Below are 24,976 nucleotides of genomic sequence, written 5' to 3'. Positions count from 1 at the left end.
ATGTGCAGCCCTAAATAGATACATTAGAAAAGGCTTGGCCACCCTTTGCTACAACTAATCAGCTGTAAGCGGTCAGCTTGTCAGCTCGTAGCAAAACAAACTAGCATCCACCCTGCCCTGGCTAGCTTACTGATTCATTAACACTGTAAATGATAGGCATTTAGATCACGCTCTCATCTAACCTGCAGAGAATGCAACAGCAGAATAACCTTCAGTTCCTATCCAGACCACGATCATAACGGCCGGGACACACATCCTGCGTGTACCTACCTAGTGCGTGTGTGTGGCGTGATGGCTGCGGCTGGCACGCCCGCGGCATCCACACAGGCTGCGTGGCAGCTGCTGCGCTGCTGTCTGTCTGCCAACTCTCTTCCTATAGAGTTTACCTTTTATTAAATTTGCTATAAACAATACAATGATGATTTTAACTGAAGATCGCTTGGGCTCACTTCAGAATCGAGGCAGTATGATTTGTGTGTGTGTGTGTGTGTGTGTGTGTCTGTGTGTGTGTGGTGGGGAGGGGAGGAACGAAGCCACGTTGTAGCCTATGTGGTTTTCAGAGGGCAGGAGAACTGCAGCTGTGAGCTCAGCTCATCCTCCTCCCGTCTCAAATCAAAACGAGCCTTGATTGGCTGTGGCTGCCCCTGTAAAATATCATTTTAATGTCTTTTTGTGTCTATTTGTGTAGAGACACGCGCGCGGTAAAAGGAAAAAATAGGCGTCACTTCTATTCTCTAGATGACGCGCGTCTCACGCCTCGCAAGACACGCGCCTGAGACGCGCGTCTGATGCCGGTGGTGTGGCTGCTGTAACCTGTTAACATGGGCGCCGGAATGAAAATCAACAGGTAACGCCACGCAGACGCACAGCAGACGCAAGATGTGTGTCCCGGCCGTAACAAGCAAGGATCAGAGCCAGAGTTTACTGCCACGTATCTTTGACAGAAGTGGTAGGAAAATAAATGAATGCTAAGGAGAGTGGTAGATAGCAGTCTTCTTTCTTTTTTATGAGAGCAAATTAGGGCAAGAGGAGGGAGTTGTGATACAATTTTTATTCAATTTTGTCAAATGAAGATCATGACAGTGGTACTATAAATAGTACAAGGAGACATATGCATACAAACGGCAATTGACGGGCTATATTTATACGTGAGAAACTTCTTGAAAAGATAGTTTTCAAACCCAGAGACAGTAGATTGGGAGTGACTCTGCTGTCCTGACCGCAGCGGGGAGTCCAGGTGCAGCGATGACCGTAGCAGGCGTAGCAGGGAGTGGAGGTCGACTGGACAGAGGCGCGGTGCAGGGTGGAGAGAGTATTTCTACGATGGTGCTGGGCCTAATATGGCAGTGGTTGTCTTCAGAATCACACCAATGTTGTTGCCAGTCTGGGCAGAAGTCACTGTAGTCTGGTTACTGGTGATAGAGAGGTCTTCTTAAGTTCACATACTGTATGTTATCTCCGTTTCCTCAAAGCTCTGCAAATAGACACAAACAAATGAATATTAAATCACACGAATGTGTATGTTAACGGATTTGTTAGTCCGAGGGCTGCACCGATATCAACATTTTGGCTGATGTCGATATTAACATTGCTGCTATGTCCAAAAACCGATATTTACCCAGGTCGATATGATCTGTATAGAAACACGTTTCTATAATAATTAAATTCTGTAAATACTGAAAAACACATGTAAACTAAATTTGTATGGAATCATCCTACTGGGCAAGAGCGGTATTACAGTATGTTTGAAAGTTGGCCACCATTCACTTCAATAGTTTAGGAGAATGCTGTAACTGTTTACCTCAACCTTCCACGCATGGGGGTGAGTAGATATTAGATAATGACTGAATTTAAATTTTTGGGTGGACTTGTCCTTTAAATTTAGATTGGGGTAAAAAAAACATCTCGTAATACTTTTGTTGGATGTGTTTTTCATAACTTATGCAATGTCAGAGGCAGCCTGCGTATACAGGCTCCGAGACAGATGGTAAGACAGTCTTTCTCAAAGCTCATTGGAGCGTTTTGCTGACTTCAGGCAAATATTTAATCAGCCAAGGAACAAACAAAACTAATTGTGATGTAAAACATGGCTAAGATGCCCGGCTTCTCCTATTGTTAAGACAGTTTTGATTATGCTTTGTCTTAAGGTAGAACGTCATCCAAATGTATGTAACATATTTGAACTGGCAAATTGAATGGCAATGATTATATTAAGTAGCAGAGATGTGGGCTTGAGACTTGGTGACTTGGACTTGAATGGACTCGAGTCACTGACTGTTTTGATGACTTGTGACTTGACTTGACAAAAAATAAGTGACATAACACTCGACTTGGAATTTAAAGACTTGACTTGACTTGAGACATGACGACTCGGATGTGACTGTGAGTAACACTGGGAATGGCATCATTGTCAGGATTGAATGACTGGTTGTCAGTCAAGCTCCTCGCTATGGCAACATGCAACAGTCACGCTCGTCACTATGGCAACATGCAACAGTCACGCTCGTCACTATGGCAACATGCAACAGTCACGCTCGTCACTATGGCAACATGCAACAGTCACTTTAGACAGGTATATCCTTGTCTTTCCTCTTCATGAAGGAAGCTGGGGGGGGGGGTGACTTGACTTAACTGAGGACTCGACTTGACCTGACATAACCTGTGACTTAACTTGACTTGCCAAAAACAAAATGACTTTGGACTTACTTCAGATTTGTACCAAAGTGACTTGGTCTCATCATGTCTGTTAAGTGAAACCACACCAAAAGTAAAATATGACAATTGTTGGGATTCGCTTTTGTGTTAGGTGCAAATAGATTAATTTAAATTTTCAATTAGGCTATGTATAGCCAATAAGTGGGGTTTTCGAATACTTTTTCCATGCACGATTCATATTGTGGTGGTCAGGTTCCAGACCTCGCATCGCTCCCTCCGCTCCTCCACCCTTGCAGATGGCCCCGCCCCTCCATCGCTACGTGGGCTCAAAAGTCGCTCATCCCGGTCACGACTCTTCTCGTCCCTGGCACCACAATGGTGGAACAAGCTCCCCATTTCGGTCAGGACGGCCAAATCACTGCCCATCTTTCGGCAGAGACTAAAAACACACCTTTTCAGGCTCCACCTGGACCCTTCTTGAACTGACCATACTTAAAAACAAAAAATGGCTAACTAATGCTACTTATTCCTCTTAAGTATTGACAAATGATACTTATTCATTTTGAAAGGTCTTGGCTGATGCAGACTGTGTTGCACAGTTGATTTCACTTGTTGACAAAAGTCGCTTTGGATAAAAGCGTCTGTTAACTGATGTAATGTTTGAACCTGAATTGCACTAGTATTTCATGTTGTCATTAGGGGTGCACAGATCGATTGGCACGCAATCTGTATCGGCCGATTTTGACCTCAAATATGCGTTAGGCTGATTGCCGATATTTCGGCTGATTGCCGATATTTCGGCTGATTGCCGATATTTCTTTATATATATATATATATATATTGTATATATATATATATATATATATATATATATATATATATATATATATATATATATATATATATATATATATTTTATTTTTTTTTATTTTTTTTTATTAAAAAAAAAAGCCCTACCACTAATCAGGCTTTCCAATGATATAAAATACAATACCAATTGGTATTATTAAAGGGGAGAAATAATCGACCGGAATAAAGTTTCAAAACTTTTTTTGAGGAGTTTATATCAGTGATCGGTGATCGGTCGATGATCGGTGATCGGTTGGGCAAATATTTCCCATAGGCGATCGGTGATCGGTGGCAAAAAACGTGATCGGTGCACCCCTAGTTGTCATTGACACATTCCTCTGGTTTGAACAACTTCTGTTCCAAAGCAGGGGTCTGATGCACTGTGTTTACACGACGGTTGTGAGCAATAAGCTATGATTTGCTGGTCTCTCTAACTAGTCTAACCTTTCCCCCCTCAGGATTATCCGCTGGCTGGTCCGTCATGTCAAGTATTTTCTAGGTCTTCGCTTTGAAGTGAGCGGTTGGGAGCATCTGCAGACAGAGGGACCCTATGTCATCATCTCCAATCACCAGAGCTCGCTGGATGTTTTGGGTGCGTATTGGTGTTACACAGGTATAGTTGCCGTACTGGTATAGTACAGCAGTACCACTACCTTCATGTGAAGATTTAAAATAATTGTTCCATTGCTAAAATGGTTGATGCAATTGCAAATTTTCCTTTCTTCTTCTTCATTTTTTTACCTTTATTTATGCAGGGGAGATTCCTGAGAGCAATGCTCTCTTTTTCAGGAATGCCCTGATCACATTCACACCTGGAAGCTGCCCAGTACAACCACAGTCTGATCTGCTGGCCACTGGAGCAGTTGGGGTTAAGGGCCTTGCTCAAGGGCACCTCAGTGGGGGTAATGATGGATGGGGCAAGCAATGCTTGTTCACTTTCCCCACCCAGATTTATCCTGCCGGTGCCGGGGATTGAACCGATGACCTTCCGGTCACGAGCTCGCTTAGTTTGCAGAAAACATTGCACTTAAGGCTGTTATACACCAAGAGCGATGTGAATACACAGCACAAAATTGCGATGCAAATTTTGACCCACCTGTCAATCACAGCAACAGATGTGTGTGCACGCCGGACGCCGATTTCCGAAAAATCGACCTTGGTCCGAAAAACCCCCCCACAGCAACAACGCTCAGTGAAACTTTGCTGTTGGTATGCACGGCTGCATTGACTGATATAGGTTCGAGAAATATTATTGATGTGCGAATTAATGGCACGAAAATAACGCTCCCGTTAATAAGAAATCAGTGCAGAAATGTATATTCTATTTTATTTTATTCAGACTGCCAATCTGCTGTTCATATCAGATATCAGATGTTTGGTTAAGCGCTAAAACTTGGTTTGCTGGCTCACAAGATAACTTCAGAGTTGTCATTTAGTTAAAATAACAAAACAAAAACGTGAGTGTGGTTGTAACTTGTTGCATCTTTATTTCACTATTTTGCTTATGGGAATATGTTATTGGCTTTAGGTAGGGGTGCACCGATCACGTTTTTTGCCACCGATCACCGATTGCCGATCACCTATGAGAAATATCTGCCCAACCGATCATCGACCGATCACCAATTACCGATTACCGATCACCGATATATATATATATATTTATTTTATATTTTGTAGGCTAAAGGAAACTGCCAACATGAGACAGATGGGAGTTCAACCGTTTAGTTGTCAGTTCTCTTCAGTACAGTACAGCAGCTTGCTGTTATATAGGCCAATTATAGTGATAATTAACAACTAATAATATATAAATGATAATTAGGTAAACTGTAAGTCAGTTACTCTTAAACACCAGTCTTGAACCATGACTAAAGCCAAAGAGCTCCCACTCATAGAACCGGGGTTATGCACAATAACCGTCATACATTGGGATCCGCATCGAACGAACATCAAAACGACCCGCCCATCGAGGCCGAGTTACAGTGTTATAATTAGCAGCACTATGAGTGCGATCTACATAATGGTGACAGGGTTACATGACGGGAGAAACAACAGAATCACAAGCTACACACGAGCTAAACTCCATCTGAGTAGTGGCATTAATTAGCGCATCCGTCTGAATGGAGCGCACATCCACATAGCAGCACACTTTCGCTTCCTTCAAAGTGCCCGCGGGAACATCAATGCTTGCGTGGAAATTGTCTGTGTGTGCGCGTGCACTACCCCGACTACCACGTTAATCTGGGACTTTAATACACACGGATTTAACAGCATGCAAATGCCTCGGTAGGCGGGAGGACTGGAGGTAACTTCTCTCTGCTCTGCTCTAATCACCAGCTGATTTGTGTGATTCAAAGACGCAAGAGGTGTGTTGACAGTCTGGTGCGGTGTGTGCATGGAGGTGAGTACACTGATGAAAGCAAAGCGTGTGCTTTGCAACACAATGATATAAACGTTAGAGCACAATATGAAAGTTAAACGATAGACATTGAAGACATGAAAATGGGCTGCCTCATGTTTCTCACGTGCAGCATGATCGGCTATGCGATCGGCAAAATTAAAGGAATATCGGAAACAGCAGATCACATATTTGAGGTCCAAATCGGCCGATACAGATTGCGTGCAGATCGATCGGTGCACCCCTAGCTTTAGGCTATGTTAACACCAAGGAAGGTTTGGCATGGGAACATTGCCCTCTTCCCTCTGAAGTTGCTAGCAAGTATCTTCCATCCTGTTGTTCGACGTGCTAAAACTGATTCCTGCATGGGTTACTGGGTAACAGTCTGGGGCAAAATGTAAGATGACATCAGCTTTGGTCCTGCCAAGGTGTTTCTGCCTGAGTGGAAATGAAGACTGAGTGCCAGCCAGGCAACCATGAAGTGTGGTGTGAAGTGTCAGATTCATGGCTTTAGTTGGGCACAGTCATAGAAGAGCGTAAAAGAACACATCGATCAGTAGAAAGTGCATCAGAGGACTCAGACCCTTAACAGTGTGAGATGATAGCTGCTTGTCAAATAGCTGAATACCATATAAAGTAGGTCTCTAGTCTAGATTAAAAGCCCAATCCGCAATCACTGTACATTGCCTCATTGGGCCCAAATATGGCTCTCTGTGTTGTGTTTACACTGGGGTGCAGCACATGGCTCCGCCTCTCTGTGTTTGTGTTGTGTTTACACTGGGGTGGCTCCGCCTCTCTGTGTTTGTGTTGTGTTTACACTGGGGTGGCTCCGCCTCTCTGTGTTTGTGTTGTGTTTACACTGGAGTGGCTCCGCCTCTCTGTGTTTGTGTTGTGTTTACACTGGGTGGCTCCACGTTCCAGGCCAGTGACAGCTAAGGGGGGGGGGGTCCCAGGGCAGTGACAGCGGGGGAGGGGTGTTCCTCCGCTGTCAGCCATTCACAGCAACTGATCCCCGATCTGAGACATGCCAACCACTGCACGCAGCCATTCACAGCAGCTGATCCCAGATCTGATCCCATATATGACCAATAAGGCACTCCGCTCCCTCAACTCCACCGCTATGGCTGGGCTTAAAGTGCACTTTCTAATCTACCGTAATCTAATTGTGGTTCAGTCTTTGCTCTAATTCGTTTGCCCGAGTACAGAAGACACATCTGTCTCTCCTCGTGTGTCTTCATGTGTTTCTGCATGTGTGTGTTTTGGCTGCGTTTCATCCCAGGATGTGCCAGCTGCTGTTGGCGTCTTACTCGCTCCTCGAAACATAGACAGACGTTCAGGCCACGAAGGTTATCGCACGCACCTGATTTCTCAATATAAGCATCATTCTCGGAGATAAAACGCTGTCCCAAAGCATAATGTACGTTTCAACACCACCACATGCATTGCTTCAGCAGACTTTATACCAGATGCACAGTTCCACAGAAACCACGGTTTGACAAGGCCACCCGAGAGATAAGGTAGAACTAGAGATGCACCGATTGCGATTTTGTTGGCCGATTCCGATTTCCGATTTTTGAATAGTCTGCGCAGAAAACCTTGCAAACTTGTGACTCCGATGCATTTTTATTATTATGTCCGTCGTTCTATTTGCAATACGAAACAAATAGTCTCTCCTGTATCCACGTTACAACATGACTGACAGGCTGAGGCAGCAGCGCTGATGTGGAATGGAGAAGGCAGGTCGGGGAATGGTTATACTGGACACAATGCTCACGTTCACCTCGCCAAGCCAGCTGTGCGCTGTGGCCGGGTGCAGCAGCACTGCTTCCCGGGGAGAGAGAGCAGAGAGAGGGGGGCCAGTGAGGTGAAGCGAGCCGCTCAGACTGGACTGCAGCCGAGCGGGACTCGGCCGCACCTCTGTCTCCACGGCTTATTTTCGACTTGCATGTGTGACAAACTGCGAGCTTTGTCTACCTCACTGACGGTGAAAAAATTCGACAACGAGGAAGGTATGCTGGCATGTGTGGTGTGGTGGCTGGGTGCCTGTCTCGGTGCTTTGGGGTGCGCGCACGTCATGTGAAAATCGGCTCACAGAATCGGCTATTTAGAGTGACCGACGCAGATCACCGATCGAGGCCGATCACGTGAAAATCGGCCATTTCCGGTCACGTGCCGATCGATCGGTGCATCCCTAGGTAGAACGACCAAAGCTCGTGCAAAATGGAGTCCTTAGCTGTCACCTGCTGTTAGTGTGTATTACCAATACAATACAACAGACCATTCTAAAAAAAAATCTCTGTTTTCCCCACAGCTAACATGAAGCCTGCTCAGCGAAGGCAACTGATACGTTTTGTAGCAACCAAGTGTGAACTGTGAATTATGCTCACAGCCTGTAATAGCATTAGTAGACTCTTATTGATCCTAGCCTTGGTAAAGTAATGATTGTACAACACACCAAATGCACTTAGGGGAATAAAGCAGCTCAGGAAAACAGAGTACAAACAGACAGCAGAACCATTCAATTTAAACAGTCCTATTAGTATTTGTTATTCCTGTGTTCCGTGTGTGTGTGTGTGTGTGTAGTGCTGGTGAACTCCAGCAACCTTTTCTAGAAAGTGATAGGGGAACAACTTTGATTTTAAAAAACAATTAAAATGTGTGTGATTACTGCTACAAATGTATGGATTTATTACCTTTTTAACGATTGTGAGCAAATTACATTGAACCATTTGTGAGCAATCGGCAGTTTAAAAAGGGCCAACACTAGCTTGTCGTTGGATTATTGGGTAACTGTTACTTGGTGCCAGGCCCACATCTTGTATTAAAAATGTCTTATCTATCATGAGGACTGTGAAGTAATAAACACTGGTACTATCTTAAAATACTTTGCAGTTATTCATTTGCTGATTTATAGTTACTGCTCTTTTGCCTTTGCGTGTTTGGAATGCCTCATGGTCCCACACAGGTCTAGCCTCGACCATGTTTCATTTCATTTCAAATCATGTGTATGAATGAGCTCGTTCAAATGGGCGCGTCTCGTCTGTAGTTTATGGCGTGCGTCTCGTCTGTAGTTTATGGCGTGCGTCTCGTCTGTAGTTTATGGCGTGCGCAGCGCCTCATCGGGAATGGAAGTGACTGCCAATAACAATGTGTCTTACGCATGGCTCTCTTACTGTACATTGTCTGACAATAAGTCAGCCGCCTCTCCCCTGCCCCCCTTCAGGCCTGATGGAGATCCTGCCAGACCGCTGCACCATGATCGCCAAGAAGGAGCTGATCTACGCCGGCACGGTGGGCATCGTCTGCTGGCTGGGAGGCATCGTCTTCATCAACCGCAAGAAGACCAGCGATGCCAAGAGTGTCATGGCCGACGCTGCCAAGACTATGTTGGACGACCAGGTGATTTTGCCCCCCCCTCGTCTCACTCAGAACGGGTCACTGCTTTTATATCCCCCAAACTAGTACTTTCTGCTATGAAAGGGCAGATCAAAATAATAATAATTATTAATATATTTTGTATAGCGCTTTTTGACACAATTGACAGTAGGAGTCAACAGGAAACAAAAGCATGCAACAAGCAACAGATACAAATTGAATTATAGCTGCTGCGCAGCAATGGGTCGTGGCCGGGCAAGTCTCAAGGCTTTGAGCTATTATGAGATCACAATTGCTCGAGTGACATCAGTGATGGCATCACAATTGCTTGACTGCCTGATGACATCACAAATACAACCTAATTGCCATAGATAATTAAGGCAATTAGGCTATACACTTCACGACTAGTGAATTTTACTAGTCGACTAGTCGTCCCTAAAGGTAGTCGACTAGTCGACTAACCGTTAAAAAAAAATATATATATATATATATATATATATATATATATATTATCTTTAAGAAAGAACATGAGGTATTTACACGACATACATGGACTATCATATCCCATATCCCATATCCCCCACAAAGAACATCAAAACACAACAAAACAAAACAAGAAAACTGCATAAGATACACAATAATCCAAGAACAAACAAGACTATTGGACAAACAACCAAACAAAAACAATGCATTTAGCTCCTATCCTGATAAGCCTAATGACACTGGGGTAAAAAGTTCTTAAAGTCAAACTCTGTATGTGGTTGCCATATTTTGGGGATGTCTAAGAATCTGCCTTTGCTCTTGTAGTAAATGTTATCCAACATATGGTAGCTTGAGAGTTCATTCCACCAGTGAACTACAGCTGGGGGATTGGATGCTTTCCAATTTAAAGCTATGCATTTCCTAGCTGCCAACAGGGCAAGATCTATGTATCTACTTTGAATGCATTGTTTTTGTTTGGTTGTTTGTCCAATAGTCTTGTTTGTTCTTGGATTATTGTGTATCTTATGCAGTTTTCTTGTTTTGTTTTGTTTTGATGTTCTTTGTGGGGGATATGGGATATGGGATATGATAGTCCATGTATGTCATGTAAATACCTCATGTTCTTTCTTAAAGATTAGTTTTTTGCTAAAACGACTAGTCGACTACTAAGCACAGTGTCGACTAGTGGTTTTACTAGTCGACTAGTCTGTGAATGCCCTACTATACACGGGGCCAGAATTCAACGTTTTGTTTGATGCACTGTGGGCTCAATTTTTGACCGATCGAAAATCTGTTTTGATACTTTTGTGTAGGACAGTCTAACGATGCAGATGCTAAAGTTTGGTGTTGTTTGAAGAAAAAATGTGGGAGGAGTAGGGTTTAATTAGTTTGACAGTTTTTGCAGTTTTGCAGTCTTTAGACTTCATAATTGGCCATAGGTTGCATTGTACAAAAGTTTCTCCTCATTTGGGCGCACATTTCGGTGAAAGTTGCAAAGCCGTAGCACGTATGCCTGATTTTTTATTAATTTTCAAATTTTGAAACTTTAGACGGTCGCTGTAGTGCCACCGTTAGGACTATTGGCCCCAAATTTGCGTCAAAGACGTTTGGCATGGGACTGGACCTTTGTGCAAAGTTTGGTTAGTTTTCATGCATGGGAAGTCGAACTTTCCGGGAGAAGAAGAATACAAGCAAAATACAATAAGTGGCCCTGCCGCTTCGCTGGCCCAGCCACTAATTAGTTACTTCCACCACTGCTTATAACATGCTTTTAACTTTGGCGCAGGGGCGATTTTTTCTGGTTACAATAACAGAGCAGTTTTGTATTCACGATTCCTAGGCTTGCCCGGCCCGCTATGCGGGCTCGCTCGCCTGCCCTGCACGCTGCATGGCCTCGCCTGCCCCATTGGCATGCGCAGCGCACAATTGCACAACTTTGCATGATGACATCACTCACTGATGACCAGTGTTTGGAATAACGCCGTTTAAAAGAACGGCGTTAGGTAACGCCGTTATTTTTTCAGTAACGGGGTAATCTAACTAATTACTGTTTCCGTGGTTACAACGCCGTTATCGTTACTGAACGCTAAATGCGGTGCGTTACTATGAAATGATTGAGTAAACTACCCGTAGCCTACACTAGTGTTGTCAAGTGAGGAGACCGGGTGGGTTATAACGAGATAAACGATTATGATTGGCTAAGGCAGAGTCATGTGTTTCATGGTAGCCAATCGGAGCCAGTGTTACACACGAGCCAGGAGTCAGGACACGGGCGACACACACACACAGACACACCAAACAGATTCGAGGAAGCAGCAGAAATGGCGAGTCCGGAGTAGAGAGCTGCGCGGGGCTGAAATTTCGCCCCGAGCCCTCCCCGGCCCGTGACATGCAGACCCGTGCCCGATCCAGCCCGTTGCGAGGCCCGAAGCCAATATTACGATATAATGACACATCTCTCTCCCTCTCTGTTCCGCGTCCTGCGCAGCCTCTCTCTGTCTGTCTCTCTGACTCTCTCTCTCTCTCTCTGTGTTCGGGAGCTGTCCGCTCGCTGTACATGGACGGACAGGGTCTGTGTGTGGCTATGGGAGTGTCTGTGCACCTCTCCTCCTCTTTGTCTGACTGTGCTCCGCTGTGTAAAATCAAGCGAGTACGCTAATACAACATTATTTAATTGAATTATTGAAACGGCCCGACCCTGGACCTATTAATTAAAAATAAATAAAAAACAAGCCCGGCCTCAGCCCGTTTTGGTCGGCCCGAGGGGCCCGTGAGGGTACCCTCAGGTTTGCAGCAATCCATGAAAATTTGGCATTTTCAAGGTGGAGATAACGCAAATAGTTACTTTCCCTGGTAACTAGTTACTTTTATTATAGAGTAATTCAGTTACTAACTCAGTTACTTTTTGGAACAAGTAGTGAGTAACTATAACTAATTACTTTTTTAAAGTAACGTTCCCAACACTGCTGATGACATCACAATGATGTCACAATGTCTATGACATCATCAGTGATGTCACAATTGCTCGGATGTAACCAAAAACCACAATAGCTCGAGTGATGTCACAATGCCTATGACATCAAGTACCTATGACATAAATAGACCCTTCTCACGGTGGCCATTTTGTGTCGAAAAGGCAGGGTAAACACAGGTGCAAGCAAAACACTAATGAGGGTTTCCAACTTCCATGATTGGAATTTGGAAACCCTCATTAGTGTTTTGCTTGCACCTGTGTTTATTCTGCCTTTTCGACACAAAATGGCCCCCGTGAAAAGGGTCTACAGAGAACAGACAGACAGAAGCTGTGTCCCAATTCAGGTGCTGCAGTCCACCAAGGCTAGATTTTTGGGACACAGCTATTGATTGCCCACTTGTCCCTTTTGTCATCAGTGCCTATGACATCATCAGTGATGTCACAAATGCCTATGACATCATCAGTGAGACAAAAATGTAAACAGAACACAGAACAGACAGATTGCCCATTTGCCTCTTTTATAACTAGCAATGTCGCTCGATTCCTAGGTCCTGCAGCTCGCTGAGCTGCCCCTGCAGCTCGCCAAGCTGGCCTGCAGCTCGCATTCGCTGCTCGGCTGCTTTGTGGCCAATGAGACCAGCATCACTGATGATGTCAGATTTATGACATCACTGATGATGTCCATCAGTAGGATTTATGACATCACTCATGATGTCACAGTGGGATCAGGGATTTATGACATCACTGATGATGTCACAGTAGGATTTATTTATAACATCACTGATGATGTCACAGCAGTGGCGACCGACCACTAGAGGGCGCCAGGGCGCCGCCCCACCTATACCCACATGGAGGGGAAAATAAAACGTTATATATATATATATATATATATATATATATTATTTTTTTTATGAGCGAGGTGAATATTAGATAGTGAGTATATAATCTGCAATAAATATGTAGATTCATAATGATCTACATGCTACTGTTTTTGGGTCAATATTTTCTCCGAAGTAAGCCAGGTGCAGCAGTAGTAATGCTCCAAAGTAAGCCGGTCGAACAAGTGTTCCTCTTCCAGTGCCACATGCATGTAAGTCGCTGCATGGAGCCAGTCTAAAGTTATAGAGCCAGCAGTAGTAATGCTCCGAAGTAAGCCGGTCGAACAGGCATTCCTCTTCCAGTGCCACATGCGCGTAAGTTGCTAAGTTGCTGGAGCCGGTCTAGGTTGGTAGTAATGCTCCGAGGTAAGCTGGTCGAACAAGCGTTCCTGGAGTCACTGGAGCTGGTCTAGGTTGTGGTGAGTCCAAAATGTTAATACAGCGCGCCGCAGTAAACTGGTGCGGCTCCATCCAGCGCTCACTGTATCGCTGAGGCCAAGCGGGTCGGTGGTTTCTTAAGTTGCTGAAGTAATTAGGTAATTAGACCAAATGGTAATACAGCGCGCCATAGTAAGCCGGAATTGGTTGCTCCAAGCCCGGTCGGTGGTTTTTGTAAGTCGCTGAGCACCGAAGTACCGGTTGCCTGAACAAGTGTGCGTTCCATCCATCGCCCGCCGTGCGCTGTGGCCCCGGTCGGTGGTTTTTGTAAGTCGCTGAAGAGACTGAGCCCGCCGACGTAAGCCGCTTGGCGAACAAGTGCTTGTTTTATCCAGCACCCGCTGTATCGCTGAGGCCAAGCCGGTCGGTGGTTTTCGTAAGTCGCTAAAAGCCCGGAAGCCCGGAGTTGTCTCTAAAAGTGAGTCCTTCCTTTTGGGGGATTCTCTATCCTAGTCTGAGCACATGCCCTTCTCTCTCACCACAAGGGAGGCATCTTACCACGGAGTCATTACGCCAAAGAATCATTTGCCATGCTGCCATGCCATAGAATTAGTTGCCATGCCATTTGTGAATAAAGCTTGCTCGTTAAAATTTACCCACTGGTCTCAGGTCTCTCATGATTGAAATGTTGGTCTCGACCTAGTTTCAAGATGAGAACCAGTCATGTTACCTCATATCACAATAGGCATCAGCGCTCAGCATAAGTCAAGTGTAATCCAAGTGTGACGTCCGTTATGACGTGTGTCTCCTGACTCATCAATAATGACTAGTACAATGATTTATGAACGGTTCTACACAACCTGATACTCCCAATGTGCTACAGTTGATTCCCATACAGATTTTTAAATGTTTAAATGTTGTTTTGTAATATGTGTATATGTTTGCATAATGTATTTATCCAGGATATAATCGTATCAACACCATAGCCATTACGCATCCATGGTCATGTGTGACATAAAGTCTACCTATTAACTGTGCTAATTACTGATTGTGCCCACCTGTCATGTTGTCAGCCACAGCCTAGTTAAGACCTGTCTGTTTCAACCATTCTGCATTTGCACACTGATGAAGGCCGGACGGCCGAAAACGTTTTGTTGCTAAAGAAAATTAAAAAGATATCCTTGAGTGCGGTCCCCATCTTCTCATTTATCTCCTGACTCATCACCCCATCCTCAATAGCCAATCAGCCTCCTGTCAATATGACGTCAGTAATGACGTCACTGCCGAGGCTATGACATGGCAGTACATATAGCCATGGCGTGTCATCATCATCTTTCCCTGATCCTTCACCTCTATGGTCGCTGTACCTGGGCTGATCGTATCCCATCCTCTGAAGCTGTGTTTCACCCCACCCACCTCCGCAGTCCACCACCAACGTCTTGACTCCTGAAGAATTCCCTACAGGGGGGATTCTCTATCCTAGTCTGAGCAGATGCCCTCCTCTCTCACCACAAGAAGAGAGGCATCTTACCACGGAGACATTACGCCAACGACCTTAAAAAGTTGTACATTTCAGATTAGGGTCATGTATTCTATGCCACATTAGATATATCTGATATGGCTGGAATCTGTGTACCAGTAGAATGTCTCTATAATAACAAGGGTCATAGGTGTCTAGTTTCTTAGAGGGGAGGCGGAGGCGCAGTTCTAAAGTCTTGACAGCCATATGTGAAACAGGTGCGAGTCCTGCTTTGGCCATACACATCCCCATGTAAACATCATCAATGGGAAGAATGGTAATGGACTTGGACATGTTGTATATGACCAAGGCTGTATAGCCAGACAGGAGGAAGCCTCCACCCCCACAGTAATGGGGGTATGTGTCTGACTTGTGCACCTGTACAGGGATATAGTACTTGCTCCCTCTGTCTCGTTTGGGTTTCGCATACTGGATCAGATCGCCGGCAAAGAGGTGTTTGCTACCGTCATTGTTGTTTTGGCTTTGGAGATAGTCCACCATGTTGTCTGTGTTGGCAAAGACGTCATCATCACCATTTAGGAGGAAGCGAGCCTGCGGACAGTTCCTCCCCATCCATTCCAGGAAGAGTATTTGCTTCAAGGTGAGGTTGTAGAAGGAGTCATGGAAGTCCCATTGCAGAATGTCATTGTGTTCACGGTGCTCCAGCTCCAGGAGCTTGTTCAGTCTATGCTTCTCGAATCCGGCACCTGCCGTTCCTGAGATGAAGATCTTCCTGATCCACACACCATTGTGTAATCTCTCGTTGGCCCAGGTTTTGCGCAGGACTTCTCGCCGGTCGTAGTTCTCCGGGGAACTTTTAATGACCAGCAGAAGGAAGACTTCCACAGATTTGTCAGCTCCTCCACATTTGTCAGGAACGTCCAGCAGCATGGGGAAATGGCGACAGTGACGGTGGTAGAGGAAGTCTTGGATGTTACCGGGAAGAGAGGTGAAGCCTGTGATGTTGGCTGCAGACATATTTTGTTGACAACTTGGCTAGGAATAAACATAGGAGCTCCTAATGGTGGCTGGCCTGTTTTGACCGCTATCCTTTCTCACATATACCTGGAGGTGGTTGGTCATCCAGAGATAGACGACCAAGAAGAAAGCTCCAGTCAGCAGAAAAGTCATTGCCCTCTTCGGTTTCATCCTTGATACTCTGCAGCTGCAAAACAAAACCATGTTTTGTCGTCAACTGTTAAGCTGGGGTCAGGTGGTCTACGTGCAGACACTTGATGGCCAAGGTAACTAGGATAACTGGAAATGCTGTAGCGCTTGATAAGGTGGATCTGCAGGGTTCGAAGCTGGGGAAACTAGGAACGAACTGCCGAGGGTCAGCAGAGCCAATTCTTATAGGGCCTGAACGTGACATCACATTGCGTTATGACCTCATCAGTGATGTCATAACGTGGAGTTGTTTGTACGACATCAGTCCGGAGGGAACATCCGAAATATGACATCATTCATCACTGTCGACATCGTAGTAGGAATGATGACATCATCTAACAGTACCCCTCCCTCCACATGGCGCCCAGCCAGATGCAGATGCCAGATATTGAAAACCGCGGTAACGCTTTAAAATACAGCCCGCAAATAAGCATGTAGTTATACTATAACTACGGGGTACAAGGAGTGTAGTTATAGTATAACTACGGGGTACAAGGAGTGTAGTTATACTATAACTACGGGGTACAAGGAGTGTAGTTATAGTATATCTACGGGGTACAAGGAGTGTAGTTATAGTATAACTACGGGGTACAAGGAGTGTAGTTATACTATAACTACGGGGTACAAGGAGTGTAGTTATAGTATAACTACGGGGTACAAGGAGTGAATTTAGACTTTAACTAGAGGGTAACAATATCTGTACTTATAGTATAACTACGGGGTACCACACTGTACTTACAGGGTAACTACGGGGTCGTGGGCTGTATTCTAATGCAGGGGACCAATTCTGTACTTACAGGCTAATTACGGGTACCACACTGTACTTATAGTGTAACTACAGGGTACAAGGAGTGTAGTTATAGTGTAACTACAGGGTACAAGGAGTGTAGTTATAGTATAACTATGGGGTACAAGGAGTGTATCCCACATCAGGGATACATGGAAGCAACGGAGGGAGCGTGTGGGAGGGACAAGAGCCAGGCAGAAAGTGTGTGTGTGTGTGTGTGTGTGGGTGGGTGTGTGTGTGTGGGTGGGTGGGTGGGTGGGTGGGTGTGTGGAAGAGTAGGGGAGGTTGTATGCTTTGGAGAACAGGTAGGTTTTTAGACGGGATTTGAAGATGGAGAGTGAGGGTCTGATAGGCTGGTATGTCGTCATGTGACTATCAGCTCTTTGATTGGGTTTGTGTTTGCACATGATCACTTCTCATAAAGGTCTTCTTCAGTATGATTGAGTGGGGTGGTATGGGATCGTTAAATGGCTGTGTCTCCTTTGTGACCCTTGGGTTTTTGCCCCCCTACAGATTCGTCTGTGGGTTTTCCCAGAGGGAACGCGAAACCAGAAAGGCGACCTGCTGCCCTTCAAGAAGGGTGCCTTCCACCTGGCAGTGCAGGCACAAGTAGGTCTCCCTGTGTGTGTGTGTGTGGGGGGGGGGGGGGGGGGGGGGGGGGGGTAATGCGTGTGTGTGTGTGTGGTAATGTGTGTGTGTGTGTGTGTGGGGTAATGCTTGTGTGTGGTAATGTGTGTGTGTGTGGTAATTTAGCAGGGTGGGAATTTCGTCATTTTAGGGGCAAGGCCATCTGGCCTTTGGTGTCTCAATCTTTTTCGGGCACATGGCCACATGGCCTTCGGGCACAAAGGCAATTTTTCTGAAATGTGCATTAAAATGAGCCAATTCAATTTATTGTTGTCCATAATGTGGAAATGTGTCTTTTGGCTTCACAGGTTTGCTTGCACACATGAAAAGTACAGTACACAGACACAGTACAGGAAATGATAGGGTACATAATACAACATAGAACAGGACAACAGGACAACAGCACAATACAGACAGCGATAATGATAATGACACATCCTTTGCATAGCACAGGCTACATTAAACTCAGGCCACTGACGCTTTTAAAGCAACTGACAGTAGCAGGCTGCTAGCAGAGCACTGCCAAGGTGGCCTTAGGGATCTCAGGGCATCACGGCCAGAGGGAGGCGCAACAGAGGCCATGGCCTCATGGCCTCCATGTAATTCCCACCCTGGCAGACAGTCCCAGTTAATCTATACGTTAAACCCTCGTCCCTGACACAAGGGCTCTGATACTGGCCTTACTCCAGGAGCCTCCAGCCAAACCGTGTCTCCTAAAAGAGACCGAGGGGCCATGTTGCCGGCATTGTGCCGATTCTAGACACACGGGGGCGCTAGCAAACCTTACTGTATGTGGCAGAAGACTACTTCAGGACATTCACCACATCGGATCTACCGATGACGCCGTGCATAGAGCAGCACTGAATCCATCTGACCTATTTGCAAGGAATCCTTTTGGAAACGATCAGATTAGACTTGTGAAGTTGGCCTGCCTACGCCAAGATCACAGGCTTAGGAGGACGGCTTTGAGGCTCGACGTCTTGAGAGCACGTCTCTTCTGACAGTTCTGTTCTTCTCCGTCTCTTGAAATTGCCCCCTGGGTTTTTTTTTGCATGCTCCCTCGTCTCCTCGCAGCAGATGCCTTCACTGGCTCTACCTTTCTAATAGGCGAGATGGGGGGCTTTTGCAGGGGGGACTACAGGATAACACTCAAGACAGCTTCTGAGCCCTCCGCCTCTTGTCAGGTGAACGTCAGTCAGCTTCGTTACAGGGAAGCTGGGAGGTCTCTGTTCTTGATCTCCTGTCACACACACACACACACACACACACACACACACACACACACACCGTCGGGGTCAGGCAGGTGGAACGAATTAAAACAACTTTGTTCAATGAAACCTGGCCAGGAACCGCAGATCGGTTCACCCCAGGCAAGAAATGTGGTAGAGTGTTTTACTGTGTGTGTGTGTTTGTGTGTGTGGGGGGGGGGGGGGTCTGTTTCTCAGAGGCTGTGTTGAGGCTGCTATACATTAATATCAGTTTGGGGCAGATAGGCATCAGTAATAAGGCCCTGCTGCTCGCTATTAGAAGACAGACACAAGCGTTTCTCAAGGGGCCCATTTGGCTCTACCGTTAGAACTGCATGTGTCTCCTTACATTTAAGACGAATAATACTTATATATAATGCAGCATATAATGAATAATACTTATATATAATGCAGCATATAATGAATAATACTTATATATAATGCAGCATATAATGAATAATACTTATATATAATGCAGCATATAATGAATAATACTCCCATGATTGAATGAATGAATTTCTTTGACAATTTCATCAAAATTACACCTCTGCCAAGAAAGACTCAAGCAACAACAAAAAAAGAGAGAAAAAAGTGTAATAGTAGAATCCATCGGGATAGCATCATCAAAACCCTAAGGCTCATTTCCATTGTGGTCTGGAGTGCTCAAATTGGGGTGATAGATGACCTCATTCAAAATGTGAAGAATATAATCTGTCTTTTGGTATTCCCCCATTTGCTTAATTGCTTTACCCTTGAGACAATATCTGTCCGAGCATACAGTATAGACTATTTCTGTCTCGCAATGTTTGCTTCTGCTGAGTGTAGCCCAGCCTCTCTCCGTTTGGAGCCAGCCAGATTGAGTGGAAGCAGGACAGCCCCCAGGGGGCGCCACATTTGGCTCAGCCCGTCCTGGTGAAGGGCCGCTCTGGGCCTCGCGAGATGAACTATTAGCGGCACTACACTGGAGGAGATGGAGACTGCTAGAATCATACTGATTTGCGTGTGTGTGTGTGTGTATAACAGAGAGAGAATAAATGAATAAATGTTTTGGTTCAGTCAGGTATTTCTCTCTGCACGCCTGTTTCTCATCTTTGAACTTGCTTAGGAGAAGAATGGCAATGTTTGGATTAAAGTCAGATGACTTTTTTGTCACTTAGAAATTAAGATTGTTTCTGTTATTTTGGTGTTTGGGGTTTCTGATGACTGTTGGTCTCCTTTCCTTCTCTCTGCATCCTCCCCTCTTTTCTCCCAGGTACCCGTCATACCCATTGTGTTCTCATCTTATAGCAGCTTCTACCTACGAAACGAAAAGCAGTTCAAATCAGGTAAACTTAGCTTGATTTTTTTTATGATTTCTGTAGTACTGTTCTGTTGTGTTCACAATAGTGATGTCAGTTAGGTTTGGTTAGGTCAGAGAGCCAAATATGGAATATTAAATCATCCATCTTTGCTCACTAGATCTTAGCCTTTCTTACCCTCAGGTGTACATAAACTGCAGCTTATAAACTTATTTTCAAAATGCAAAAAATGTGACATTATCGGTATCAGCCATGAGAAGCAGGTAATTTATCTGTATCGGCTGAAAAACATAATATCGTGCATCCGTAATAAATCAGAATCCGCTTTATCGGCCAAGTATGTAGACATACTCTACTCTCAAAGTACTCGCACAGAAAAAGGTATGCATACAGAACAACGAGTGCAAAACCTTTAGACCACGCCCCCCCCAAACACCACCCATATCCCTCCTAGTTACTAGTCCTACCCACCCCTGGAATCCTGACTCTCTAGCACAGCGCTGCCCAATAGGTAGATCATGATCTACCGGTAGATCACGGGCCGTCAATAAGTAGTTTGCCAAAGAAATCCTAAATGTATATGTTTTTTTTTTACTAAATCCCACTCATGTATAGCTAACTCAGTATCTACAGTATTTAACATTATAACATTATTAAATAATGTTAAATAAATATTATAATACTGTTCATATGTGCTAAATATCTACTTGATAGGACAAGGGGAAAAGATGTAGCTCACGACTAGTTTTATTTTTTGGAAGTAGTTCTCATCCTAAGAAAGTGTTGGTACCCCTGCTCTAGCACCTTCCTGCTCTAGCACCTTCCTGCTCTAGCACCTTCCTGCTCCAGCACCTTCCTGTCCTGAGCTCCGGCCATATCCCTACTAAACTCACTAAACGTCGGTGAGTGAGTGACTGTCCTGACTTTCCCATCTTATGACCCCGGCTGGACCACTGGTCCAGCGGCGCGCTAAAAACAAGGACAGAGAGTTGACATGAGACGCATTCAAACAAATGAACTGCCATTTACAATAATAAGTGTGATTGGGGAAAGTGTTGTTGTTTTAGTGTCTTGTTCATTAATAATCACATCATCATCGATATTGTGCCGGCATTCTGACACTGAAGTCCCGTGCCCTCGACAGGAACCGTCAGAGTGAAGATCCTCCCGAAGATCGACACGAAGGGGATGACGTCGGAGGACGTGACGTCCCTCTCCGACAAATCCTTCAACGTGATGCGCTGCGCCTTCCTGGACGCCTCTGGCTCCGTACCCCAGAGCAACGGGCCCGTGTGCCACTGAACACATAACACCCTCCTTACCCTGTCCCGGACCCCGACCCCGCCCCCACCCCCCAGGTTGTCCCCGTTAAACCTGGCCAGGAGACAACGTGACACGCAGGGCGTCACGTGGTGACATCTTTGGCCTGACTCATACAGCACAGTCAGTCCCCGACCCTCACTGTGTCTGACAGCAGCCTCAGCGCACGCCGAACACTTCTGGATGTGTGTTCGTCATGCATGCCTTTTGGATGGCTCTGTCCACCCTCATCCTTGGTTTGTTCCTCTGGCGTTAAGAGCCTGGCTTTATCTTATTTTATCAGTCATCTTATTCTTTCTTCTTGCCTCCTCTGCGTGTGTCTTCTGTTGTTTAGCCAGATGAACCTTGGCATTTTCTCTCTTTTCTGGTCATAAATGTCAGTTGTGATTTATGTGTTCCTCTCATGCTGCCTAGTCGCACACAAACACACACGCATCCAAAATGCCCCCCCATCTCCTTCCCTTCTCCTTTTAGTATTCTTCTCCCCCGTTCTGCATTCCACTCTCTTGCCTATTTTCCTAAAGACGAGAGGAGCGCGTTCTCCAGGAGGAGTGGAGGGGAGAGGTCGACACTGGTTGACCAGGGACTTCGTGAAGTCAACTCTATATCCATATTGGCTTTTCAACTCACTGACCAATAGCTCAATGACATACAGTACTATATGACGCCAAACAGCAAGGGATAAAAGGTTACAAGAAACGATGTATAACAATAGCGCCAATCAACTGAGTTAATTGACTTAAGTGGACTGATCAATTATCAATGTTGTGCATTGTTAGTGTTTCACCGTGTGTTCTTTTCGTTCCTCTTACTTTCCAATAGATGAGAAGTAACCTGCATGGAACATTGAGCAAGTGTCTTCTCGCTGTATTCTATATTTTTGCCCTGTATTTATTTCTACATCCAATGATCTTTTGTTTTTAAAAATGTGATCATGTTTTTTGCTCCTCGGAAAGGAACTCCATGCGTGAGCGTATTTAAGTTGTGTCAAAGGTGACTTCATAAAGTGCGATGTCCAAATGTCATAGCATTACTGTTCCAAAGTGCAAGCTGCCTGTCGTGCCATGTCGACGTGTGTTTTGGCGAGTTTCGGATATTAGCCCATTTTTAGTTTGACCTGCTTGATCGGTTTTATTTTATTCTTGCTGTCGGGAAGATGGTAAAGATGGTAAAGACAAGAACTCTGGAAGTGGTTTAGATCTCTATCAATGTGCCACATGGTCTGTTTTATATACCTTCCTGTTAACTTGAACATTTCACTAATTACTAACAAACCTAGCTTACTTCAGTCTGCATCTCAGAAGAGTTAATTACTCATTTATTGGTTGGAAATGAGAAGGGATGTCTCTGCTAACTGGGAAGGCTTCCAATAACCTCTACAGTATATTATGTTTTGTTGATGAAATGATAACCGGTTTAATGATAAACCGTCATCAAATTCCTTAAGGTTAGTATTACCGTTCTGAATTTTAATGATCATTAAAACTAGCCTGGGTAAACCCATCCCCCAGTGACCTGCTCTCAGACCTGTTCTCAGTCACTATGTGTGACTAGTGACTGGGAACTGAGAGAGCAGGTCACGTGGGGGCTGGGTTTACCTAGGCTACATTAAAACAGTTACCGTGATTACAGCGCTTTGAAAAACACAGTAACTACGGTCCAACAACTAAAGTTAGCAACAGTCTCCCAGATGCAGGCGCAGCCTTGATGACATTATTTCAGTGAGTGTACCGGTGTGAGTACCGCATCTGCTCGGTTCTGGGTCCAAGACTACAGATGAAGATAAGCTCTCAACATTTATTTTCAAAAAGTAAGGCTCATGTTTATGTATACTTGAATCATGATCATTAAATGTTTGTATGATTCATATTTTTAATGTTCCCAAATGTCATAACATCAGTAGCTTAGCTTGTTAGCTAATCTAAAACTGTTGGGCATTCTGGGCATGTTAATCCCACGTGCCCGGCGTAAGCCAATCACAATGCCTGCCCGAGCGATCTTGTAGGCGAGCAGATCTTAGACCCACACTGGTACTTTTTGAGCATTTTCAGCACATTTTAACAATACCACAATAACAACCGTGATATGAAATGTTCATAACCGTTTCATCTCTAATAACGATGCCTATATATAAAGGTAAATAATTGATTGTTATTGATTATTCAGAGTCTGGAAATGTTGGCCTTAAATTTGAGTTGCTTGTCATTGCACTTTGGATTGTTAGGTTATTACACTTCCGGTATCATTTATATTTTGTAATATGTGTCGACAATTCCATCTAACCAGATTATGACTGACCGTTTATTTTTATGGTACTGCAGCTTCATGTTTTAATTTACATCCAGCCAGGTCTTCACATTTCGCATTGCTCACTGCCTTCACATTCAAGTTTGCTAAATGAATTCGCTTGCCGCTTTTGCCCATCAAACACCACCTGAGAATGTATTTCAACATTCAGGATATTTGTGTAACACTAACTGCATCTAACGATTTTATTTGGAAGTTCTTGTATTAAGAGTAGGATGTTGTCTTGCAGGAAATGTATTTATTTGAACATTGAGTTGAGCGTTGAATTCATCCCTAGATTGACTTGTGCACACAAAACCTCTGAGGAGATCATCTTGTGAGAACGAATGGACTCGTCAAAACTCTGGTCCTAAGCCTGTATACTGCTCTTCATAGTTGAGTGGCAACAGTAGTTGTAGTGGCTACCTGCTGGGCTTATGATACTGGTCAGTTGAGGCCAGTAAGGAGAGTACGCCCCAGCTAATAGCAAATAATCAAATTCTATAATGTATATTTTTTTTCATACATTGGAGTATATTTATTCACCAATTTTCTTCTTTTACCTGCAAGTTTGATCTCTGCGGCAAGTGGTTTGAATGCTCATCCACCAAATTGCTTTCTTCACACACACAAAATCTTTAATTTATATTTTTTTTATTGATTACACGGTTATTTTGTAACACATTTCTAAGCTTTGTGTCATGAGCTTGAAACCATAGCGGCTAACAGGCTCTGCAACAATGCCGCTGGTTGATTGGGCTGTTTACCAAATTATATCTTAAGTTTTTGGAAAAGATTCAAAGTATTCTGAACCTTATAATAAAGCACTTTTTATGTTGAGTTTGGGTGGTGTATTTGGGGGAGAGAGAGAAAAAAACGTTTAACGTCCTCTGATTTTCACCAAAGCTATTAAAGTGTAATTTGGTGGTAGCTAGATGGATATGAGAAACAGACACCCTGCTGGGCCTTGTCTGTGTGTGGTCCTGTGTGTACATGCACACATGGCATAGAAGCCCATTATAGTATCTGATTAATATTGACGATGTAGTGGTCTTGATTTCACCAACTATGGGTAAACGTGTTTGAATGCCTTGGAAAAGAATAAATATAATTCATTCTTTTTTTTTTCTTAAGTTGTTGTGCACTTCATGTTCCTCCTTGATTGACACTACAAAAGAAGTTAATAGCAAGACATCTACGGTTGTAGAAGCATTGATTTCACACTGTAGGCCTGTTATA

The 24,976-nt window shown here is 44.5% G+C and overlaps 1 protein-coding gene and 1 pseudogene across 3 annotated transcripts in view; one reads left to right on the top strand and one right to left on the bottom strand.

Moving 5' to 3' along the window:
- agpat2 (1-acylglycerol-3-phosphate O-acyltransferase 2 (lysophosphatidic acid acyltransferase, beta)) overlaps positions 1–24,824 on the top strand; it is a 31,086-nt gene extending 6,262 nt beyond the window's left edge. Inside the window, exons 2-6 of one of the 2 annotated variants that reach the window (XM_083641643.1) lie at positions 3,963–4,096; positions 9,123–9,298; positions 17,473–17,568; positions 20,086–20,158; positions 21,276–24,824. In XM_083641643.1, coding sequence (XP_083497769.1) covers positions 3,963–4,096; positions 9,123–9,298; positions 17,473–17,568; positions 20,086–20,158; positions 21,276–21,433 — 637 coding nt within the window. In that variant the 3' untranslated portion in view covers positions 21,434–24,824. Of the gene's footprint in view, positions 1–3,962; positions 4,097–9,122; positions 9,299–17,472; positions 17,569–20,085; positions 20,159–21,258 lie in introns of both variants that reach the window. The other variant, XM_083641644.1, reaches the window with a different exon arrangement.
- Positions 15,042–16,136, bottom strand: LOC310781551 (N-acetyllactosaminide beta-1,3-N-acetylglucosaminyltransferase 3 pseudogene; annotated as a pseudogene). Its single transcript has one exon. The product of its transcript is annotated as an N-acetyllactosaminide beta-1,3-N-acetylglucosaminyltransferase 3 pseudogene (transcript).
- Positions 24,825–24,976: the final 152 nt, after the last annotated feature.

Source organism: Poromitra crassiceps (genome assembly GCF_964638095.1).
Source record: "Poromitra crassiceps genome assembly, chromosome: 8".
NCBI lineage: Eukaryota > Metazoa > Chordata > Actinopteri > Beryciformes > Melamphaidae > Poromitra > Poromitra crassiceps.
The sequence above is the reverse complement of the archived record's forward strand: the minus strand, read 5'-3'. Positions and strand labels throughout refer to the sequence as shown.